General features: G+C 36.9%; 1 protein-coding gene across 1 annotated transcript; it reads left to right on the top strand.

Annotated features, from left to right (window-relative positions):
• The first annotated feature begins 1184 nt into the window (after window positions 1-1184).
• sfrp5 (secreted frizzled-related protein 5) lies at window positions 1185-16156 on the top strand. The gene is made up of 3 exons (XM_043254645.1): window positions 1185-1980; window positions 9437-9514; window positions 14838-16156. The coding sequence occupies exons 1-3, from the start codon at window positions 1455-1457 to the stop codon at window positions 15164-15166; spliced, it is 933 nt and encodes a 310-aa protein (XP_043110580.1). The 5' UTR covers window positions 1185-1454; the 3' UTR covers window positions 15167-16156.
• The last annotated feature ends 1819 nt before the right edge of the window (window positions 16157-17975 follow it).

Here is a 17975-nt window from a genome sequence, read left to right as displayed (position 1 = left end):
TATCATCGGAATATTTGCCCCAGCAACATTCCTCATCATCACTATAATCTCATTTATATCCGCTGCGGTGATTATTGATTTCTAAAGAGCGTTAAATTGTGCTTTTTTTCAGTCTTTGACACAATCTGGGCAAAACACAACATGACAGAACGAGTTTCCATTTCTAGAGAGCAAATGATTGTAGTTCAGTCCCACAGAGATCAGTCCTGGATGAAAAAAGTTTATGAACTTTGTAAAAAACCAGTTACAGAAGTTTATCAGACAAACTTTCAACAGACTTTCTACAATAATAAGTATTTCTGTATTTTTTGCAGCATTTGCAGTCGCGTATAAAACACTCATGCAATGGTCTGAATCTCTCTGCCAGCTTGTAAAAATTCAAGAAGTAAACATTCAAAGAGCCTGCTAACCGCATTCTGTTAGCTTTCTAGATTTACTGTAACCACCGTTTGCTGTGTCATTTGTATGCTGCCAATTTGATGTACTATTCCTGGCCTGTTTCCTTTTTCTCTTCAGTGCACAAATGTCTAGAGATAACTCATGAAAACTATCTGTCTATCTGCTTTTTCCAACACAGACAATACAAAAAGGAAAGCCAACCGAAATGCATTTAGTAAATTGTATAAAACCTGAGCTAACAGATAAAGATCTATCAGCAAGTTTGCTCAATTTGGGCGGCTGTAATATGGCAGTACGGCCCCCTGCTGCTGGGTGGCTGTGGGCTGAATTTTGGGCCCCACAGTGTAACAGCGAATGATAGAAGGAGACAGAGAGAAAGCCGGTTTCTATTCACGTCCAGCGGCAGCATTAGCATATCTCAAACAGCACAGCCCAAAAGCCCCCTGACCACCTGTAGATGAATCTTTTTTCCGCCTTCTGATTATTTCCTAATAACGTGGAATGTGAAAGGCCGGGGCAGAAGATGTGTGTGGAAAAATGTGTGTGTGTTCTCTTCTCTAAAGAGAAACTGAATGAGCCCAGCGCACTCCACACACGCATTGTGCTGCAGGACAGCGCGTGGTCTGCCTGTAGAAGTGTCTGCGAGGGGGGTGGGCTGCGGGGGTGCCGCCCACTGTGCAGCAGTTGGCTGTGGCTGGGAAGGGGGCGGGGTTTAGAGTGGACAGGGGAAACCAGTGGGAGGTGGGTGGGTTGAGATTTACTTAGGGGTTGTCAGCTCATAGGGCCCTATGAGTCCACTGGCTTTTATACACTAGGTGCACTTGAGTCAAGCTAGAGAAGAGCTGAGCTCTGAGATCTGCCACTGCTGCCTGCTACCAGGAGTTTAAGCGCGTTGAACCGCAGGACAACAAGAAGGAAACAGGGAAAAGCCCATCGCCTTTTTGGGCTTTTTCTTTTCGAAAGAAACAACAACAACAAACAAAAAGGATTAAAATTCAACTTTTTGAACCACCTCCCCCAATTCCTCTTCTGAATTACACCAGGACTTTAAAAGCATGGCAGAGCAGAAGAGGCAGGTGTCTCTGACCCAGGCTGTGACCTTAGCGCTGGTTCTGCTCACCTCAGCCGCTTCGGCAGAGGAGTACGACTACTACAGCTGGCAATCGGACAATTTCCACAACGGCCGCTTCTATGCCAAGCAGCCACAGTGTGTGGATATTCCAGCTGACCTGCGGCTCTGCTATAATGTGGGCTACAAAAAGATGCGCCTGCCAAACCTACTGGACCACGAGACTATGCCTGAGGTCAAGCAGCAGGCGGGCAGCTGGGTGCCCCTTCTGGCAAAGCGATGCCATGCTGACACGCAGGTGTTCCTCTGCTCTCTTTTTGCTCCAGTGTGCCTGGACCGGCCCATCTACCCCTGCCGGTCTCTGTGCGAAGCGGTGCGGGACAGCTGCGCTCCGGTCATGGAGACCTACGGCTTTCCCTGGCCAGAGATGCTGCAGTGTGAGAAGTTTCCTATCGACAATGATCTGTGCATTCCCATGCAGTTCTCAGCTGGTCACGCCACTCAGACCCCAGGTAGGACACCGTATTATTGATTCAAATGTTTTCGGTGCATTTAGGAGAAATTCATTTACACGGGGGATATTTCATGCAAAAATAAGTAGGAAACAAACTAAACATTTTATTTTAACAGCATCACACTGATCTTAAACCAAATGCACCACTGTTTTTAATAAAACACGGAAATATCCAAGTTATATTTCATCATATTCATTAGGCATCATTTCTTAATTAATTTTTTATGCTCCATAAAAACATCAGTGCTTCATTCTTTCTCGTTTCAAAATGAAAAAGTGGAAAAATGATAATCATTAAGGCTCCATAAATCTATACATCAGGGCCCATCGGTGGATTTCCTCTTGCTTTATTTAGCCCGGGGCTCTTGAGAAAGTAAAATTAAGGAGAGCTCTCGGAAGCACAAAAAACTTTCTCTATCTAAAGCAAACATCTCATGTGGAATGTGGAGAGGAGCGTTCCTGCTGCGCCCTGCCTCTCTCTCTTTGTTTAATCGTGCATTTAGGTTTCCAATTAGCCAGGCAGCCAAACCCTTTGGATCACTAATTACTCTGAAAAGTTGTACATTACTTTGTCTAACTGAGATGGGAAGTACTATTGTAACAGACAGAAGAAGGACAAGGGTAGTTAGTGCTCAAAGGAAGTTTGAGGATGGCGTTGAGCCATATTAATAGGACAATATGCTAAAAATGCCTAAATAATTAAAAAGTCGAGCCAAAGAAATAATTTATGTATAGGTATATATAAAAACTTGAAATTCTAAAAAAGTGTTCATAATTCTTTTCATTGTTTTGTATAGGAATTAAAGCAAAAAATGATGCACAAATGTCACAGCCCTATACAAAGCAATGAGAAAAAAAATATGTATAAAGCTAATTCATATGAGTGCAAAATAATTAGAGGTAAAATGAAGGATTTTGATTGGTCTGTAGTCTTAATCAGCTTTATTTAGAAACAAATCTGGTATGCCTAAATGTAATAAATGTGTGTGTAAACATGCACACAAATTCTCTTTTCACTACCAAGATTTGATGGATTACAATGTCTTTTGAAAAAATGTGACTCCACGACACTGTTTTCATATTTCCGAGTTAAGTAGCTTGGCTTCTGTTGGAAAAATAAGCTCCTTAAAATTGCAGCAAACTCATGAGCAAGTACAGAAAGAGTGGGACCTTTGAGACAATATCAGTTACAAACCATAGCCGTTCTGAAATGACACGATACTGAAAGCTTGAAAACTAGCAGAAGTCAAATGTGCTTTCCACATCGCAGCTGGATGGGAAAGTAGCTCACGGCCAAGCGTTTCCAGCGATGTGTGTTTTGGTGAGTGTGCACATCGACGTGAAACAGGACTCTAGAGATAACATGACAGCACAAACCCTCGCTTGACACGGCCAGTCGCTCCGGCCTGCAGCCGTCAGCTCCTGCACACACACAAGCGGCAAACCAGGGACAAGAAGAGCTGTTTTTTTCCCCTGTGGTTTGAGTTGAAATCCTGGGATGAGGCCCGTTCACAGCCAGAGCCACAGACATGCATCACAGGCCGTTTCTAGAGACAGTAAATGATACATTTCAGTAAATCACGTTGGGCATAGCAGCAAAAAGCCTCTTTAAGCGATATTGTTCGTTCTACAAATAGAAGGCTTTTTCTTAACAGACAAATAGCTAAACAAACACAATCCCACTGGCTCCTCTGAAAATATGATAACATTTTAACATTAAAAAGTGACATACTGCCAACCTGGTATCACTAAATTATGTACCTCTGTGTATGTTTTGAGCAAAAATGCTTACTGCGCATTTTGGTGTGGTTTGAAAGAGTCCATGAGTGGCGCTAAAACCCAGATTCAATACGCGAACCCTGCCACGTTTTCATTACATTGATATAGGTACGTATTGGGGCTGATCAGAATTGAAATATCCATGGACTGTTGCTAAAAGTTAATGCTCTACACTAAACCTACTAAATAGTGTTAATAAATGCAAAACATATATAAAATATACTGTTGATGTAACCGTGCCTCTTTAACTTCCTTTTAACCAGATTCCTTTTAACCAGTCTCTGTGAGTCCTATGAAAACCAATAGATATGAAGCTGGATATGTGTGATGCTTACTTTCAAAAGCATCAGTTTTTAAATATGCCAGCATATTAATATTGTTTTAAAGTCATAACATGATATTCTTTTAACAATTGTGCGAAATTTATGCTTTATTAGTTGAAACTATAAATTTAAAACTGAAAAGAAATAAAAGGTGTCTTAGTTTTACTGCCTCTAGTGTTCATTTCTTTTGGAAACTGCAGTGATATGTACTTATTGGTACGTATTACATGTCTCGCTAAAAAGTGCACCCAGGTATGTTTGTGCCATTAGATTTTTGAAACCTGAAATGTGTCAGTTTTAATGGAAAACGTTTTTTCTGGTATTATAATTTAATACTCAGAAACATCCAATAGCAGTGACATTTGTCCAACCAATGGTGTGGGGTTTAGGGTGGGGCTATTTGTTAGCTGACCAGTAACAAATGAAGAACCTGCCTGTGGAAACCTGTTTGAAAATCATTACTTTTGCAGCTCTGCTTGATGCCAGTGGTGGGTTAGAAAGTATACATCGTACAAAAAGGATTACATCTTTTTGTAAGAGCGGGATTGAGACACTTAATTAGTCTAGACGTAATAAGTACAAGATACAACAAACTTACTGGCTCAGTTAAAGTAATGTGTATTCCTTTGTTTGCAGTTTTCAGAGGGGCTGCTGCCTGAGGGGCAGCTCAAAGAGACATGTAAACCTGTCTCTGTCTCTGCTCACTGCACATTTAAACAGACATAAATCACAGCAGTTTTTCATCCTGATTAATGTTTTATGTCCAGAGTGTTGCTGCTCATAACTTCAAGGGTCCAAATGAGCCATAAAATTATGACCTGTGCATAGTTTAAACAGAACATTTCCCTCATAAACTGCGATACAGAAAATCAGCGATGCAGAAATTGTTTGAATGCGGAAACACATGTAGGAAGTCTCTTTAAGGAAACTGTGAGGACTTGCAATGCACTCGTATATCCAACATGACAAACTGTGAGAAGTAGTTAGTGACGGATTTCACGGCTTAAGGTTTTAGTCAAGCTCTTTTCGGTAATAAGGAAGACCACGGCTGGTCACAATATTCACTCCTGTGAAAAGTCCCCAATGTGAGTATATATATAGAAATATGCTTTTAAGTCCTGGTTACAAAAAAATATGACTAACATTTCCAGAATTATTGCCCAGGGAAAAAAAAGATACAGCATTCAAATAATATTTTACGACAGCATAGTGGGGCATGTTGTCACAAAATTTGGAGTATGTAATCACAGCAAAGCCAGGCATTAAAGGGTTAGTTCACACACACACACACACACACAAAAAATTACTCACTCTGATGTTGTTCACCTTTTTTCCTCTTTGGAACACAAATGAAGACATTTTTGATTAAATCCAAGAACTGCAAAGACAGCTATGCAACTGAAATGTTCCCAGGTCCAGAAACGTAGCAAGGACATCTGTAAAATCGTCCATGTGACATCAGGGGTTAAATCGTAATTTTACAAAGCTACTAGAGTACTTTTTATGCGCAAGGAAAACAAAAATAACATATTAAGAGACTTTCACGATGCATGCGCTTGCTTCTGCTTCACATAAACAATGCGTGTGCATGCTGATGCATGTTGAGTAGGCAACAACACCATGTGCATGCGTTGTTTACTTGAAGCGGAAGCAAACGAATGCATCAAGCCCCAATGGTGGTGCGTCACAGCAAATGGGATAAGGTGAAGAACTGGTGAAGAACAAATTCATTATTTTAGTTTCCTTTGCACACAAAAAGTATTCTTGTAGTTTCATAAAATTAAGGTTAAAGTCCTAATGTAACATGAACTCTTTTACAGATGTCCCTTGCAATATTTTCAGGAACTGGGGACATTTCAGCTTTATTGGTGTCTATTAGGGGTGTAACAGTACATGTAGTTGTATACCGAACTGTTTGGTATGGGTCTTTCGGTTCGATATGTATGTGTACCAAACAAATATAGTATTTTTTTCAGGAAATTCAAATAATAAATGGTGTTTTGACAGTCCTTGATATGGCATATCAGTATAAATGCTGTGGAGAGCCACTTCTGGACAGTTCAGAAAGGCAGTGGTATAACTCAAGCTCAAGCTCGATCAACTCGATGACTCGTGCAGAGTGCAAGTGAATGCCATCATCTCTTTCTCTGTACTACTCACTTTAACGTAACTGATTCTCATGTAATTGCTCAATCATTGTTTCAACAATGTTTTTCCCCCTGCTGTACCGAAATCATACCAAACCGTGACATTAAAACCGAAGAATGTACTGAACCATCATATATTTGTGTACCTTTACACCCCTATTGTATATGCAGGGTCTGGGAGCTCTTGGCTTCAATTAATACATATCTTAGTTGGCATTCTGTAGATGAATGAAGGTCTTATGGATTTGGAAACTCTATTATTAATGAGGATAAATGATTAATTACAAAATGTTTCCTTTAAATAACCCATTACAGGCTTTTTTCTGGCCAGTTCTAAGCAGTAAAACAGTTTCATAACAGCAAAAATTGTATTGTAAAGGTATTGGAAATATCAAACTATTCTTTTGAACAATAATTCATGAAAAATAGCCTTTTTGCAATGCAGTTTTTGTAAGCATTTTTTTTCTATATTCATCATTCTTTCCTTTCCTTTCCTTTACCCGGGGGTGTAATTATGATTGATAAAATTAGTACAGTAGGATATACACTTTTTACATTACTTTTCTGGCCAATAAACTCGAATAGAACAGTTTGATGTTCCAACATGAACTACATTTTTAGGTTACCGGACATTGCAGAAACCGGTTTAGGACTGAGCCGTTAAGCATGTCACTAAACTACTCTTGCTGATTAAAAAGTTTCCTTTCAGAAGCAGCTCTGTTGAGTCCTTACACATGTTTTAAAAGAACATGAGAAGGAATTCAACAGGAAATTTAGGGAATAGATTACAAAAAAAAAAGCCAGTATTGCTCTGATATCACTCAATCTCTGAATTGGCACTTCTTGCAGAAACTGGGTTTGCAGAATTACCCTCGCTCAGTCTCCTGACACATGCTTTGGCTCAGATTCCACCGGGCGTCTCGCCAGCAAGCCACCCTGCAAAACAGAATAAATCGCTCTGCAGTGCAAATAAGACATTTCAGCTTCAAGTATGCAGTTCGCTACGGCCTGCGAGCCTAATGCAAAGTTCTCTGCACAACACACTCAAAGTGCGCAAGTCACTGCACACTTCACGTCTCCGACTCGCTGAATATTGAATGGATGGGAATGTCTACTCAAGGACCAATTGACGGTTGAAACTTACAGAGGGGTTCAACTCCCCACGACCTGTGCACTGAAGCCTGGTGAGCTTTGACCCCTCTCCTCATTATCTACCGCTATGGCTGTGCTCGAGGCTGGGGTGATAAACTCTGACCCTTGGTTTTTAACCTGGAAGGGGGAGTCTGGAGACGAGCCATGTAAGTTCTTGTTACCAGATGCTTTTGTTTTGTGAACTCGAGGGAGGACCTGCGCCGAGTAAATGACAAAATCATATTCACCACCTCAGAGATCAGATCTAACACACATCAGTGTGTGGGTGATGTCAGTGGAGAATTTCAAGCTTCAGCCAATCTGGTCACGGTTTGTTCTGTTAGAACCGCCACGTAGGGATCGAATAGAGCTTTCTGTATTTTTAGCTGGAGAAATGAATGGCTTTTCCAAACCTTACAAGCCACATCCTGCATTCTTCGTAATTACTCAGTAGTGGATCAATGATATGATAGAAGCCCGGAAGCTTTTGCAACTGGAAAATACATCTGATACTTTGCTTGCAGAAATTACAAAAATGATTAAATCCTGTAGAAAAAAACTGTATCAAATGAAATGTTACCCGTTGTCAAAGAGGAGATTGTGGTAAATATTTGTTGAAAATGTAATTAAAAAATACTTTTGATAAAAAATACTGAAAAACTGTAATATTGTATAATTTAAATTAAACTTAAATAAAATAAGATAAAATTAAAATTCAATAACTCCAAAAATACCAAACTCCAGTCTTTAACATCACGTGATTTTTCAGAAATCCAAAAATATGCTTATTTTGTGCTTTAATTTTTTTTTTTGTGAAAACCACAATATACTTTTCAGAATAAAAACAGAATTCAAAAGAACATTTATTTGAAATATAAAAACAATTTAATACATTATGTTTGAATGAAGAAATGAAAAAAGTCAAATAAAATAATTAAAAGAAAAAAGATCTTACGTTTATCACTGAAATAACAATAAACATACTAATTAGTATGTTTTTTTTGTACTAATAAATCTGAAATTGTGTATGTGTGCAGTAAGTGTGTTATAAAGTAATATTAAAGTCCACTGGACAGAAACTGATACCCCAGTAGGTGTCACAATAAACATCTGTAGCTTCACTCGCCATGTGTGACATCCACTGTTAAAAATAAGATCAGCAAATAACTATCATCTCCAAGAAGGTCACGTACAGCTGTTTGCATGTTCCAGTGAACATTTTCACTGTCAAACTGCTGAGAAGTATGTTTTCACAGTGACCTATTAAAAGTTTACCCATGCATTCGTCTTCGTACGTCTGCGGTGAGTGTGAAATACTCTGGTTTCTATAACATCCTGCGAAATCCTGTGCCGGAGAGAGGCCCAAAATATTTTCTCAGCTCCAGTGATATGCAGTTGTACACGCACTAGTGACACTACAGATCTGTAGGGATGCGATTTCGCAGCGACGAACCACTGAAAGTCTTAATCTTGTTTTATAACATCCCTTCCTCTGCAAGGAAATAAAACTAGCAGCTGCCAAACCTCTCCTTCTCATGGCTTCAAACGCTGAGGATTAAGCTCTATTAGCACTGGCCTGCTGCCCCCGCTTGAGTCCAGCATTGCAACGAAACCAAATCCCCTGTTAGAGCTGTTAGAATTAACATAATCACACAATTTTTGTAAATATGATGCATTCCACCGTTTGTTTGCTTGTCTGCGTCTCCTGTGGTTAACCGAAGACGGGCCTCACTGAGGACATCTTTCACTGTACTCATGTATCATTGCTACTCACATAACAGTTCGGTCATGGCTGTAAACAGGAGTGAACAAAACTCGCTCTATGTGTTTGATCATCTTTAGCAGTCTGACACAGCAACATTGGCTCACACTGGAGTGTGTTTAGACACAAATATACATGCAGTTGAATTAGTCATATCACAGGTAAATTATATTTCTGACTTGAATGATGTTACCATTTGAAGCGTGCAATGCTTTCAGATTTCCTTAAAACGAGTTTTACTGTTCTCTTGAAATACCAAAATGTTTTGGCTAAATGCTCTAGAAACTAACTTTCCATTTCTCTACCCTGCAGTTTCAAAAGTGTGTCCACCCTGTGACAACGAGTTGAAAGCAGACACCATAATGGAGCACTACTGCGCCAGTGATTTTGGTAAGATATTAACTTTTATTGAGACATTAAATTTGACAACTTCAATAACTTGTCTCTAGAGGAAAAAATCTCTTTATAATGACATGCGATGAAAAAAAAATTGATGAGAAAGGCTGCGGTTTGTTTGCATGGGAAAGTGGCCACGTTAATATTTAGGGTGAACATAAAAAATCACCTCATGAGAAAGACCAAATACAATATGAGGCGGTTTTGCTATGCATTGCATTAACATTACCATGCAATCACATGAAAGTATTATTGAAAAATGAATAAAATAAAAGAATAATAAAATAATTGTATTATTAATAACACTAAATTCATAAATAAGTGCTGTCAAGTGATTAATCACGATGAACTGTGTACAAAAATAAAATAAAAAACACACACATACTGTATATATTTTGAAACATTTACATGTATATGCATGTATATTATTATATTTTATATTACATATAAATATATTTAATATACCAACATAACATAATTTTCTTAAATATATACATGCGTTTGTATATATATAATATTATTCATACAGTTAAACAGTACATCATTTTTAGCATTAGTTTTTAAAAATAATAATGTCATATTGCTTGGTAATGTTAAGAGCCACTTCATACTTGACCTGTAATTTCTCTTTATGTATATATTTTTTCTTGAACTATATCTAAAAAAAGAGTTTGCACACACACACACACACACACACACACACACACACACTTATATGCTTTGATAGCTGTTAATAAAATGCATTTTAACAGTTTTCAAAGCATGGGACACATTCACGTGTTTGGAATGGACATCCAGTTTTAAACAGCATCAGAGGATTCCTGTTATACTAGTTTTGGATTCTTTATGGTTCATTTAAAGTGATGCATTCTGACAGGAGTTCCATTGATCTATCAAAGGTGAATCTCTAGAATGAGTCTCTGGCATTGAATAAAAGAGTTTCAAGGTTAAAAGTCATTGGAAATCCTTCCCTATAGAGAGCAGAGGATTACAGCACAGTAGAACCACACATACGCCTGACTTATCTTTGGCTGTGAGGGCTATTGCTGTTGGATGAGCATGTATTTTCCTTAATAACTATGACAGATGACACCAAAAAATATTGTTAGTAGTAGCCCGAGTGTTCGATGCTGTAGATTTTATGCATTAAAGTCACAAAACGAATTCCAGGCATCACAAAGAGTTATGTTTAAAAGGATTTCACTATTTCCGGCTCTTGGGATCTAATACTCCACATACTGAAAGCATAATGCATGGCAGAGTATTACAGCTTGATTCATTTCTTCCCCTGATCGCCATCTCATGCCATTTTACTGGTACCTGCTCACATGTTTGTTGACTAACGGCTGTAGCGTTTATTAGCTTAATTGCATGCTCTATTAGTCTTGATGTTATGGCCAGTGTAGCAGTAATCAGTATATCAACACATGCGGGACAGCAACACATTTATCAAACAATATTAAGGTTTGTGCAGACAGCTGCCGCTGATTTGAATATTTTACAGAGTGCTAAGGAATTTAATTGTGTTTAAGTTTGTATTTGAGTTTTTTTTATATAGAGCTCAGTTTTGTGTATATGTGAGAGCCTATTTATGTCACAGACAAATAACATTAAACAAGTGAAAATGTATGCTATAAAATTCCTTCAAATTATTGTTATTTAGTGACTAACTAATGGCTGAATTTTCGGACAGAACAGAGTATCCCACAATAAAATAAAATAAAATAAAATAAAATAAAATAAAATAAAATAAAATAAAATAAAATAAAATAAAATAAAATAAAATAAAATAAAATAAAATAAAATAAAATAAAATAAAATAAAATAAAAATCATGTTGTTCCAAACTTTTCTAAATCATTATTGGAAAGAGAAAACTCTAATATTCCAACGGTATTATTTTATAATAATAATATAATAATAATAATAATTTATTTTATTTTTATTTTATTTTATTTCCAAAAACTTTTTTTACTTTTGCAACATTAGTGTGGGCAACAGCTATTTAAACATAATATGTATAAGCACAATTTTACAAAAATATTTAAGCGGGGGAAAAAACTATGTGACCTCATGGGTTTTAACTCATGTTTTCCCCTCTATAATGGTGATTTTGACCTTAAAGATAAATGATTTTAATCACCTTATATAAAGAATGCCTAATTAGGCTAAGCGCAGCAATAGAGGCTCTTTTCTTTAAAGATTCACCACAGCTCTGAACTTTGAGCTGAACAAAAGCCAGCATAATCAGAGCACTACCCCAAATCAGCTAATTGTATATATAGTGTATAATACATTTTAAATGCTATTAAAATTGTCTACAATGTTGGTTTGCAATTTTAATAGTTTTCGCAGGCTAGGATAAAATTTGACCCAGTTCAGTTAGAAAATATAGTAATTTCATAATGCAAAGCAATAATGTGCATTGTTTGTATTGGCGTTGCACCATATTTTCAACGCTTAATGTTATTCCATCGGTCTCTATTGATAACCCCTCACCCCCAAAAGCCCTTTTCAACTCTATTGCTTTGGCTCTGGCTTTGCACATATACAGGCAAGGTTTGGTTTCCGAATTATTGAAAGAAGGCTGCAAATGCTCAAGGTGACACTTTTCCTCCTTGCCTTCCTTCATCTGCTCTCAGACCTACAGCCAGCAATTTAAAGCAGCTCTTGTGGTTTCGGCTTGTCACCACGATATTGCCCAGGCGTGCTCACTCCCTACAAGCATTATGGGTCATGAGCGATCACCTGAATCACAGAGAAAAACCCCATGTCCAGTTGAACTGCCGTTAGCAGTTAGAGTTATTTTGTGGTTTTGCAACTTGTGACTTAGAGTTAATGCATGCCTTTTTCTAGTGAAAGCTTTTAAAATGCATTCAATTCATCTTACATATGAAGAGTGACATCTATAAACATCGTTCATTTGAATCCGAGTTTTCCCAAAATGTGTAAATAAACAGTACGGTTCTGGGAGACTTCAAACCTTTTTGTTTGTTTGAGTGTCTTGACACAGCAACGAGAGCACAACAAGACTACTTGTAGACCTACACTGAAGGATGGATCTTTCTATAGGCACAAGAAATTAATAAAGAATTGGCAGCACTTTTGATTTGACTAAGCAACCACCCAGAATATGTTTTGCAGCCACCAAAACACCCTAGCAACCACAATGCATTAAAAAGGTCCTAGAATTGTACTCACGTGGTCTTTCTGCCTTCTTTCGCCATCTTTAATTTAGTTACTTTCCATTCTTTTTCCTGTAAGAAATCTCATAATATTTACAAGAAAATTTATGCCAAAATTAAACATTCTCATGCGGATGAGTAAATTGTTTTACGAATGTTTCTGATAGCAGACCGAAGAGCAAAGATCACCCTGATCATGCTTTTAAATTCTCTAGGGCCCAGTTTGAGGGCTTAGCCTAAATTAGGATTAGACCATAGTTCAATTAGGACATTTAAGTCATTTTTATAAACATTCCTTAAAAAAAAGCATTACTGGTGTGCAACAAAGGCACTGACATGTTTTAACATCTATGGGTGTAACTTTCTTTTAGTTGAATGAGCTCAGATTTACATTTTAGTCTAAGGCTAGGCTTAAGCCTTGTCTTTGAAACTGGGGTAAGTATTTCAGGACAAATGCTGTCATTGATTAATGTAATTTAAACAAACTTGCAAACTTTTACTTATCACTTGCATTTAATATCAAACGCAATATTTTCATTTATTATATTTATTTTAATGTGAAGCAGATCTCTTTAAGATGGTTTTAAATTGATTACATTTATTAAATTATTGCAAGTCACGTTTATTAATTTGAACAAATTTAAATAAAAATTATTAACAGGTAAGATAATAAAATAAAATAAAATAAAATAAAATAAAATAAAAAGAGTAATAAAAATTACATGTGGAAATAAAAAAAAAGGAAAATTAAATAAAATAAAATAAATACGGGGAAAGCCACAGCCATGTTTATTGTGATTAATAATAAGACTTTCGAAAAGAAAAAAATGCTTATTTGCTGATGTTTTTGACTATTTATTTTCACTAAAACAAATAATAATAATTAGGAAAATTAAGAACGTTCAAAGAAAAACATTTTGGTGGCTTATGTGCTCAGCTACTGAAGGGGTGTTCGCTTTTCACATCTGTCTTAGAAACTTTCCGCTCTACTCTCCGTGCTCTCCCGGGTGAGTGCAATTAGTGCTGTCCATGTTTAAATGATGCTCCTCCGGGGAGGTGTAAACTATTCCAGCATTCTGGATAGCCTTGGTTCTTCCTGTGTGCTCCTTGTGAAAGGACTTGTTGCTTGAGACAGCAGAAATATATGGCAGAAGCAGAGTGTGACCAAGGGTCCCATGAGAAGATTTTCCATTTTTTCAATGGATAAAGTTAATGGCGACAAATATGATATTTTTTGTCATCATTTACTCACCATTATGTTGTTCCAATTTTTTTTTCCAAGTTTTTCTGTGGAACAAAAAAGAAGACGTTTTTGAAGAATGTGACACATGTGAACAATGGCAATCATTTCACTTTATGTTCACAAGAGAATTTATGAAAATCATTTTAAAGGGAGACACGCAGGAATTAATTTTTTTTTCATGCACCTGTCAAATTTGGTTTTGGTTTTTGGTTTTTATAAAGTAATGGAAAGACAATCCAAAAGACAGTGTTAAGTGGTTATTTTATAGCACTTGATCTATTTGTGTCAATAGATTTCAATTGCAACACATATTTTAAAGGCTGTTTTCTCAAAAATATTTTTTTTGTCCTACCACACACACACACACACACACACACACACACACCTGTCTATATCCTGTTTTTACAGAGGGATTTGTGTATATTTAATTTTCTTGATAATAGACATTTTATTCCGACATAAAATAGTCAAAGTGTATTGTTTTCTGTCTGTTCTAAGTATTTTCTGAATTATGGAGTGACAAAATTAGATACCCAAAATTCCCTCTGTAAAACAATTTAATTCTAATTAAATTTTAAAACTGACTTAATCCAGTGTATACATTTTAATTAGTGCATAATGCCTTTTTTCATATTTAAATGTAATATTTTAGAAAACCTGTAATAAAAAAAAATGCTTGCAAATATCAATGTAATCAACCAACTAGTTAAGTGATAAAGCTTTTTTTTACTCTATTCACATGCAGAGTCTCGTCCTAAAATTACTAACAAAAAACAACAACAGTTAAACACTATTTAACTTGTTTACCTGCTTGTCATGTGACCAATAACCAACAGCAAAGAACTATGATGCAAATATATTTCTAAAATGTATCTATATTTTATCTACAGCACTCAAGATGAAGATCAAAGAGGTGAAAAAGGAAAAAGGTGACCGCAAGCTCATCGCCGCGCAAAAGAAGAAGAAGGTTCTGAAGATGGGAATACTGAGGAAGAAAGACCTGAAGAAGCTCACGCTATACATCAAGAATGGAGCCAACTGTCCCTGCTCGCAACTGGACAATCTCGGGAGCAACTTCCTCATCATGGGCCGCAAAGTGGACCAACAGTTACTGCTCATGTCCATCCACAAGTGGGACAAAAAGAGCAAGGAACTCAAGTTTGCCATTAAATACATGAAGTCTCATCAGTGCCCCACCTATCACACGGTCTTCCAGTGACCAATGACTCTTCTGTCTATAGAGGGCCCTGAGTCTTCAAATAACTCTTTCAGAGACCGTATCCATGTCTAATTCCAACAGTTAGTACAGATGTATTTCATTACTCAAGAAATGGCTTTTGGAAACTGCTTAGGACTTAATTCATCATCAAGTACAGCTACGTTCCGTTGGCAACTGTATCTACATAAAATGTATTGTTTATGCAGCAATCAGTACACTTATGATGCTCACGCACATTTTAGCGATACTTTCCTGGTTCCCGCATTCAGAGCACAAGCTATGGGACTTTTTCGAGAAGACCTTGACAACCCTTTCAATCAATGTGAGAAAAACAAAATTGTGAAGAGCTTTAAAGAGTGCACTCGGTTAATGAGCACATATTCGATTTCAACGGCCACTCAAACTAATGAAAAAGAACAAACACAGTGCCAACTTGTTTTTATTTGTATCTTTTATTTTGTAGATAAGGAATAAAAAGTTTTTATTATATACTATGAAGACACATTCGTAATCATTAGCGCCAGGATGGGACGTGACTCCGGTTTGTGGGAGGTAAGAAAGCTGATGGGATTGTAGAGTGTTGGTCAGGACGGCGGCCCAAATACTTCAACCGCAGCTCTGTGAGCAAGTCTGGACCATTTCTCGGCTCAACATATCAGCCAAGCTTATGACAGACTCTGGACTCATTCGGTTTGGTTGGTGAGGTGTTTGTTCTTGTTTTCTATACAGTATGCGTTATTTTTTAGTAAAATTATTATATATTGCTACAAATATACATACATGGTGCAAAAAAATCCTTGCAACATTACATCTGAGTTCACTGTAATAAAAGTTAAAATCCTGTGTTGTTTGTGACAAGGATATTGCCAGTTTTTTATTTATCTTCAGGACATTCAGTTCACCCAAAAATGTAATTCCCCTCATTTACTCTCCCTTTAGTCATCTCATAACTCTGAATATCACATAAAAGGAGAAATTTACAGTGGAAAATGACTTATATTTTGGCTCTGTCTCATGTTACACAACTTTAAAAAATAATTTGTACAAACTACTTTTATAATCATTTTGATGGCGCTTCATTATCATTTTTGGAGTTTGACAGCATATGTAGTACAGAACATTCCCTGATGATGACAGAATTTTAGTTTTTGGCTGAACTAACCCTAAGGCAAAGTGCTATTCATTTAAAATAATGACACTGCGTGACATAAATACACAGCAGAACCACAAATGGAGATGCAATGAGCTCAGTCTAGTGTTTATCAGATAGCTAAATGACCAAAATCAGATAAAGACTGACACTATGCATTTCTTTCTGCCAACAGTTGCTCTTAAGAATACACCTAAGTGCCAACCTGTTTAAACAAGTCAGGCAAATGCCCAATAGTTTCAATCTCCTCTAAAAGTGAATAGGCACTGAAAAAAGCAGTAATTTATCTGAGATCAAAGAACAAATGCCTCCTCTAGCCTCCAGTGGATACTGCTATTGTGCTTCTTGGATAAGCAACCTCTCATTACTGGCCTATTGTCTGTGGGGATCTGCCAGCTCATGCCACCCCCACCTTTCACATTCAAACACTCTCCACACAGCTTACATCACACCAAACACAACACCACAGTCTGATCTGGGCTCCCTCTACAGAGTCACAATGCCGTCTCAAACATCAGCCGATCACCAGAGGAGTTACAGACACATTCACGCTGTCCAATTAGAGGATGTGCACCACCACATGGTTTTCTACATACAGTATAGGTGCATGTGTTCAGATTTTACAATACTTTTAGTTTGGTTTTGAGGCCCTGCTTAAAAATGCAAGACAGCATGAGATGAAAAATTCACCTGTTGTCTGTATGCATGCAAATCATCTGTGCGTATATGCTACAATAGACATTTCTATGGTGACGCATGCAGGACTCTTCCAATACTTTAGTTTGCTAGAATCACATTCAAGCCTTTATTTTACAGTGCAATGCCCACATCTTAATCTCAAATCAGCAATCAGTAATCACAGAACTTGCCGTGCATATATTTTATACTGTTGAACATGTCACTAATTCCGATGCATCACAATATTCAATAATAAAATAGTACTTGTTGCAGTTTGTTTATGGGAACCTAAAGGCTTTCCAGAGTTCTTTAAAGTAAACTTTTTTTTCCAGCAGGTCAAGGGCTAAAGCTATTAAAATGTGTTTATTATTCACTTACCCTCAGGTCTCTTTCTTCTCAGAGGTTAAAATAAGAAACCTTGTGCTATAAACCGAGTCTTCTGAAGAGATGTGATAGCTCTGGGTGGTGAACAAAATTAAATGTAAGTCATTTTATACAAATACAGCTTCATTTAGTGAGCTATGTTAAACATTCAAGAACAAGATCACTTTAAATTAATCACTGAACTAATCACTGATCAACTAATTCATTGAAAACATCTGAGGCAAAGAAATTTATCAAAAAACTCTCATAGTCAAGGAGAGCTAGCAGAACTTGTGTTTCTGTTTGTTGAAGTCATATGAATAATTTTTAAGACTTGGAATATACTGTTATTTTAATCACTTTTCTTGTCATTTTGATTCTTGATCTTTAGCTCCTTTGAAAATTTGACCTTTAATTCTATTAAATGACAACCGATTTTCTAGAGCAAACTAAATGTGTTTTTTGCTGAAACAAATTCAGAAAAACAGCTACATGAAATGTTGAATCAGATTGTACAACCTATGTACAAATTTGAAAGTAATGGAGACGTGCTCAATTAGACTGAAAAGAAAGAGAGGAAAGATCCAGTGAGACGTGAACATGAGATAACAGGAGAGA

Source organism: Puntigrus tetrazona, chromosome 13 (assembly GCF_018831695.1).
Source record: "Puntigrus tetrazona isolate hp1 chromosome 13, ASM1883169v1, whole genome shotgun sequence".
In the NCBI taxonomy this organism is placed as follows: domain Eukaryota; kingdom Metazoa; phylum Chordata; class Actinopteri; order Cypriniformes; family Cyprinidae; genus Puntigrus; species Puntigrus tetrazona.
The sequence above is the reverse complement of the archived record's forward strand: the minus strand, read 5'-3'. Positions and strand labels throughout refer to the sequence as shown.

Coding starts and splice junctions, on each gene's coding strand:
- sfrp5 (XM_043254645.1), top strand. CDS start 1,455: ATGGCAGAGCAGAAGAGGCAGGTGTCTCTGACCCAGGCTGTGACCTTA. Junction 1,981..9,436: donor TCACGCCACTCAGACCCCAG/GTAGGACACCGT, acceptor TCTACCCTGCAG/TTTCAAAAGTGTGTCCACCC. Junction 9,515..14,837: donor CTACTGCGCCAGTGATTTTG/GTAAGATATTAA, acceptor TTTTATCTACAG/CACTCAAGATGAAGATCAAA.